This window comes from Hemiscyllium ocellatum, chromosome 39 (assembly GCF_020745735.1).
Source record: "Hemiscyllium ocellatum isolate sHemOce1 chromosome 39, sHemOce1.pat.X.cur, whole genome shotgun sequence".
In the NCBI taxonomy this organism is placed as follows: domain Eukaryota; kingdom Metazoa; phylum Chordata; class Chondrichthyes; order Orectolobiformes; family Hemiscylliidae; genus Hemiscyllium; species Hemiscyllium ocellatum.
Genome location: NC_083439.1, coordinates 4,089,905 through 4,097,055, shown reverse-complemented (window position 1 = coordinate 4,097,055; position 7,151 = coordinate 4,089,905). Strand labels below are relative to the sequence as shown.

General features: G+C 42.7%; 1 protein-coding gene across 1 annotated transcript in view; it reads right to left on the bottom strand.

The window, feature by feature from the left end:
• Positions 1 to 3,489: 3,489 nt before the first annotated feature.
• strc1 (stereocilin 1) overlaps positions 3,490 to 7,151 on the bottom strand; it is a 71,049-nt gene continuing 67,387 nt past the window's right edge. Inside the window, exon 26 of the mRNA XM_060852843.1 lies at positions 3,490 to 3,698. Coding sequence (XP_060708826.1) covers positions 3,601 to 3,698 — 98 coding nt within the window. The 3' untranslated portion in view covers positions 3,490 to 3,600. The remainder of the gene's footprint in view (positions 3,699 to 7,151) is intronic.

The following is a 7,151-nucleotide window of genomic DNA, read 5'->3' as shown; positions in this document are numbered from 1 at the left end:
ATTGTTACCTTGGAGCTGATGTGGGGAATCAACATGCTTTCGTCCTAGCAAAATGAAAATCACTTAATATATACTGACTCTTCGTTGCGTTTTTAGTATGACCCACGATTTTACAGCCTTGTGGGAAAATTGAAGATTTTTAACCCCCCGAGGCAGCATTATAGTAGTGTTGTTTTGTCCAATCAATCTGGCAATTATCAAGATGTTCGGCTCATGCTGAGGAATCTGATACTGTTTCCAAAGTAATGGACAAGTAGGTGAAGCTGCCAAGCAGGCAATCTTAATACCCCAAACTTCTGATCCCCTAGCAAAACCTGGTTAGACACAGTATAAGGAAGACCTGGGGAAGGTACAGAAATCACAGGGGAAGCCCCTGCTGAAGAGCACAAACTATGGCCTCAAATAGGGTACCTCCCTCGATACTCAAATCAGAATGTGGGTGACCCCTATTGGACAAGTTTGTGTTCCATCTTTGCTGCTGCCTATTTTAATTGATTATGTGTATTTTATATACACTTGGACAAGGAGGAAATGGTTTATACTTGATTACAATGGATACTCCACAGCCCCCAACCTCATTGGGAAGGACCCTTCCAGTCGTCACCACCCCAACTGCTGCTAAGATAGCCAAATGTTCCGCCTGGGCTCATTTCCATCATTGCAAATAGTTTCAGTGCCCCACCTGATAGAATGCGTCTGCACATTTGGCACCTTTTCGGGGTATAAGATTAATTTTGCTAATCAGAGGCTATGCCTATGGGTGGTCTTAGATTTTGAGGGTGAATATCGATTCCCATTTAAGTGGTCACAAGGGAGGTTTTGTGTATTTTGGTATATTCATTACTCTAGTTCTGGATAAGCCCAATTTTGTTCAATTATTTTACAAAATCAAACAAGACCTTCAAAGATGGGAAGTGCTTCCAGTCTCGTGATTGGGTTGGGTAGTGCTTATTAAGTTGAATATTTTCCCCCGTTTGCTATACCCGCCGCGACTCCCTCAGGTCCACGCCCCCACCAGCTCACACCCTATTGCCAGCACCTTCCCCTGCCACCACAGGAAATGCAAAACCTGCGCCCACACCATTCCCCTCACCTCCGTCCAAGGCCCTAAAGGATCCTTCCACATCCGACAGAAATCCACCTGTACCTCCACCAATGTCTTCTACTATATCCATGCACGTGATGTTGTCTCCTCTACATCGAGGAGACAGGATCGTTTCAGAATACATCTCTGGTACACCTGCACCAACCGACCTCACCACACTGTGGCTGAACACTTCAACTTCCCCTCCCACTCTGCCAAGGACATGCAAGTCCTGGTCTGCCTCCACCACCAAACCCTTACCACCTGATGCCTGGAGGAAGAAATATCATATTCCACCTTGGGACCCTGCAAGCACATGGAATCAATGTGAATTTCAACAGTTTCCTCATTTCCCCTCCCCCCACACTATCAGAGTACCAAGTCTCCAACTCGGCACCGTCCTCCTGACCTGTCCATCACCTTTCCCATCTATCTGCTCCCCCACCCTCCTCTCTGACCTATCACCTTCTCCTACCTATTGCTTTCTCAGCTACCTTTCCTCCCCCAACCCAAACCCCCTTCCAATTTATCTCTCAGCTCTCCAGCCCACAAGCCTCATTCCTGAAACATCGATTCTCCAGCTCCTCGGATTCTGCCTGACCTGCAGTGCTTTTCCAGCACCACACTCTCAACTTTCATCTCCAGCATCTGCAGCCCTCACTTTTTCCCTTCGGACGATGTGCGTCAAGTGCAGGGAAATGGGGTTAGCGTGGATGGTCATTTTGGTTGGCATGGACCAGTTTGGTCCAAAGGGCTTGACTCTATCTGTAGGACTCGATGACTCTAAACGTGTTTGCACCTACTTCCTCCAGGCCACACACCATCTCAATGTAAACATAAGTCAGACATTATTTCACTGTCACCCTGTTCAAAGCCAGGAATAGCCTCCCTTACCACCATTGTGGGAGTACCTTTAATATACAGGCTGCTTCCAAGTCAGTGGCTCAATATCATCTAAGGTAACAAGGGCTAGGCAATAAATATCACAGCTTTGTCAGCAGTGCCCATATTATTAGAAATACTAATTAAATAATTTCTGAGTTCAGATCAGATAGAAACATAGTCTCTTCCCACATCTGTATTTTTACCTCCAATGTGACCTATGGTTTCATCCTGGGTCCCTTCCTTTTCCTTATTTATATGTTGCTCTTTGTTGATAATATTCAGAAGCACACGGTCAGCTTTTATGGGCATGGCATCAATACTCAGCTTTATACCTCCTCTAGCTTTCCATCCTTTCCAATTCCTTCACTCATCTAACTCTCTCTACTACACATGCTCTTCCTGCTCCCTCCCCCCCAACTCTCCCACGCATTAGTCACCCCATCCCTCTCTCACATTATATATTTTCTCACTTTCAAAAGTCTTAAAAATCTACTTCCATTTTGGTCACCTACGAATCTTCTATATTTGCCAGATTAAAGTCATCTTATAGAAAGAAAAGCTTATATTTGTATTGAACCTTGTCCAGAACATCCAAAGGGATTCAAATCAAAGTGTTCCTGACATGAGCTGAAAATGTGTTGCTGGAAAAGCGCAGCAGGTCAGGCAGCATCCAAGGAGCAGGAGAATCGACGTTTCGGGCATGAGCCCTTCTTCAGGAATTGCTGAAGTAGTGGACATGAGGCACTGCTGATAAGTCAACACACCCTGAAAATATGAAAACAGCAAAGTTCTACAGAGAATAGTGAGATGAATGACTTTGGTCATTGCTCTTTGCTAGTAATGTAGACTGAAGTACATTGGCAAGAGCAAAGAGGGAACCCCTGTTCAACATTTAATAGTTAAACTGGCAAACAGAAACAACTTAGCATGTCAGCTAAATCACTTCATTAACACTTCAACCTAGAATATGTGCTTCAAACTAATATGGCAACTGAAAGATTACATAGTTATACAAAACAATCACAGATTGCTTTCTTTAACTGACTTCCTTTAACAGCCAATGATTTCATGAAGAATTCCTTTTGAATGAAGCACTTGTGAAAACAAATCCCAGCAAAGATTAGCACCTTCAGAGGGTGAGAGATAAACTAAGAACCACATTCAACAATAAGAACTTAAATTTATATAGCTCCTTTAAAACAAAATATTTCAAGGAGCTTTACAGAAGTGATTTTCAAATTATTACACACAAGATATGGTCAAAGAGGTAGGTTCTGAGGACCATCATAAATTAAGATGAGAGTTAGCACATTTCCGGTAGATAATTCCAAATACTGGGGCTGAGGCAGTTAGGCAGGGTCATTAACAGTACAGCAAGGAACTGAAGACCTCAGTTGGAGAAATAAAAGCACTCAATTGATTCTGATGGTGAATTTAATTCAAAGCAGAAAACAATTCTTTATTAAATTACACACAGTTGAAGGATGGCCAAGAGCAATAATGGAAAGGTTTGCAAGACAAACAGTACATCGTATCAATATGGAATGTTTGCAGTCAGTCCAACACACAACTAAAAATGTACTTATGCAATGTTAGGCAGACACATTAAAGGACCGAAGATAAAATGTATTTTACAGATAAGTTTCTCCACTTGAATGTAAAACAGTCCAAACAACACAAAATAATATTCCAATAACGCTTCCTGAAATAACTTCTCCAGATGATCTTCCTATAAACAGAGAACATTTCATTAATAACCAGCACATATGATCCATGATACAGTTTAAATTAATTGTTTTAATATCAATTTTGCAGTAATCTTGAAATGGTCATTATTCTGAATTAAGAACTCAGGCAGGATATCTAAAAGGGGTGGGTTTTAAAAGGAGGTATGAAAGGAAGAGAGGGGTCAAGGTTAAGGAAAGAAATTTGATGCATTGGAGGCCTAATGTGTACTTTAGAAAACTTGTCAGCTGAGCAAAGCCACATGAATAGCTGGGATTTGAAATGAAATGTACAGGTGCATTAGGTAAAAGAGAGATTTGGCAGATGCTTAGCCACCAGCATAAATCTAGAAGTGGCATGATTCCGACAGTGGACGTAAATGGAATTGCTTATTTGCTTCCCAGAATTAACAATCTTTAGCCGCAAGGATGAAACATTCATCAAGAAATGTCAGCAAGGATTTTCTTTTTTTAAAACGTAGTCACCTAACATCCTAGTTGGGGAGGGATGTAATTTTGACATGTGCTCAGGACATGGGAATTGTCACCAATTATCCAATATCATTGAAAAGTGGAGAAGGCAGTGGCAATGTTACTGAACTAGTAATCCAGAAGCAAGTCCCACATCATCAGCAATTGGGCAGACAATTTAAGAACAGGAGTAGGAGTTGCCCATTCAACCCCTCAATCCTGTTCTGAAATGATTTTGGCTTCAAGTCCAATTTTCTGTCTATCCCTTACATCCCTTGACTCCATTCTCAGTCAATGTTATCTTTCTCTGCCTTAAGAAATATTCAGTGACCCTTAATCCACTACTATCTGAAGAAAGAGGGCTCCACAGATTTCAACCACCCCGTGGCTCAACACTTTAACTCTCCCTCCCACTCTACCGAGGACATGCAGGTCCTTGGACTCCTCCATCGGCAGAGCACAACAACACGACGGCTGGAGGAGGAGCGCCTCATCTTCCGCCTGGGAACCCTCCAACCACAAGGAATGAACTCAGATTTCTCCAGTTTCCTCATTTCCCCTCCCCCCACCTTGTCTCAGTCAGTTCCCTCAACTCAGCACCGTCCTCCTAACCTGCAATCTTCTTCCTGACCTCTCCGCCCCCCACCCCACTCCGGCCTATCACCCTCACCTTGACCTCCTTCCACCTATCACATCCCCATCGCCCCTCCCCCAAGTCCCTCCTCCCTACCTTTTATCTTAGCCTGCCTGGCACCCTCTCCTCATTCCTGATGAAGGGCTCTGGCCCGAAACATCGAATTTCCTGTTCCTTGGATGCTGCCTAACCTGCTGTGCTTTAACCAGCAACACATTTTCAACTGTGGTCTCCACCATCTGCAGACCTCACTTTTTACTCCACAGATTTCAGTCTACTGTAAGAAAGAAATTTCTAATCTGTATTTGGGAGACCCCTTATTTTTAAATGGTATCCTCCAGTTCTAGTCTCTTCCACAAGTGAAGCTTAATTCAATTATGAAAAAGGTGGAATTGAAAGCTAATTTCTTTAATAGTGACAACGAAACAATCAGTTGTCAGAAAAACTTATTTGGTTCACTAGAAGGAAGGAAATTATTGCCTGGTCTGACCTATATGCAATAATGTTGACAGTTCTCCAGTCATCTGGCACCTCACTGTGGCCAGAGAGTATTTGAAAATTATTGCCAAGGTCTAGATATCTCGTCCCTCAGTATCTGCTTGCTCTTAATCCTAATCTTCATGCCATCTTTGACATCCATGGTTCTTTAATCTTGGTCCCACCCTTTGACTTTATTGGAACATGTTTGTCCTATATTCTCACTAACTCCTCTTCAAATGTCTCTCACTGCTCTGACACAGTTTTACTTGGAAATAGCTGCTCCTAGTCCACTTGGAAAAATCGTATCTGATCTTAATAGAATTAGAGTCGAAGAATGTGGTGCTGGAAAAGCACATCCAATGAGGCAGCTTCCGAGGAGCAAGAGAGTCGATATTTCAGGCATAAGCTCTTCATCAGGAAGGGAGCTTGTGGGCCAAAGCAGCTGACAGATAAATGGGAGGGCAGTGGAGCTGGGCGGAAAGGTAGCTGGGAATGTGATAGGTAGATGAAGGTGGGGATGAAAGTGATAGGTCTGGGAGGAGGGTGGAACAGTAACGTGGGTAGGAAGATAGACAGGTAGGACTGTACAAGAGAACGGGAGGTTGGTACTGGGATAAGGTGGTGGTGGTTGGGTGGGTGGGGGTTAAGGAGAGGGAAAGGAAGATGGGGAAACTAGTGAAATCCACATTGATCCCGTGTGGTTAAAGTGATCCAAGATGAGATCCTTCCACATCAGAGAGAAATTTACCTGACTGCCTGCTGCTGCTGCCTGACCAGCTGTGCTTTTCCAGCACCACACTCTTCGATTCTGATCTCCAGCATGTGCAGTCCTCACTTTCTCATAGTAGAATTAGTCTCTTTCCCCAGTTTAGAGCTTTAATTCCCAGCCCATCCTTTTCAGTACCTATCCTAAATCTAATTGAGTTGTGGTCACTATCTCAAAAATGCTCTAGTAGTAATACACCTCAGAAGTCTGTTAGTTTCCAGAAATCAAGGTGATGAAGGATAGAATTGAAAATAATGTCTACATACCTTTACAGTAATTAATGTATGGAGTTACATGCTGTACACCTGCTTCTCCTCACCAAAAACCAAAATCTATTTGTTCCTTTATATATTTTATTTTCTGGTGAACCTATTCATACATAACCGCTGCGCACCCCCACCACACCACAAAGGCCCTTAACAATCACAGACATTTACCAATCAACCAAATCAAGTAACAGAGATTATATTACATATCTTGAAAGTAGGTGGGTTTTTCCTGACAATCAACAACTGATTCATGGTCATCATTGGACTCTCAATTCCAGATTTATATTGAATTCCAATTTCACCATCTGCCATGGCAGGATTTGAACCAGGCCCCTAGAACATTACGTGGGTCTCTGGATTAATAGTCAAGTGATAATACCACTAGTCTATCGTATTCTTACCATCTGGATGAGATGGGACGTGAACAGTTAATGCCCATCACCTGAATTCAATGAAATACAATTAATATTCAATAACTAGGTCACGAGTCTAAGAGGTTTAAGATGATCTTTGGCCCCAAACAGCTTAAGACACAGCCACTTCTGGTGAAACAACTAAAATCAAAGAACATCAAAAGGCCACAATTAGAGGAGCACAGAGATTTCAGATGACTATAGGATGGGAACAGTTTACAATTTTAATATTGAGGCACTGCCAAACCAATAATATTATTAGCGATGATCATTCTCTCCACACAGCCTCATGCCCAGCAGTACAAACAATGACTGCCAGACTATTCAGACCCCTTGGCAACGTGGTAGTCCACAAACCCACCAACACACTAAAACAGCAGCTAATGAACTTGAAAGACCCTATACAGACAACGAGCAAAACTAAT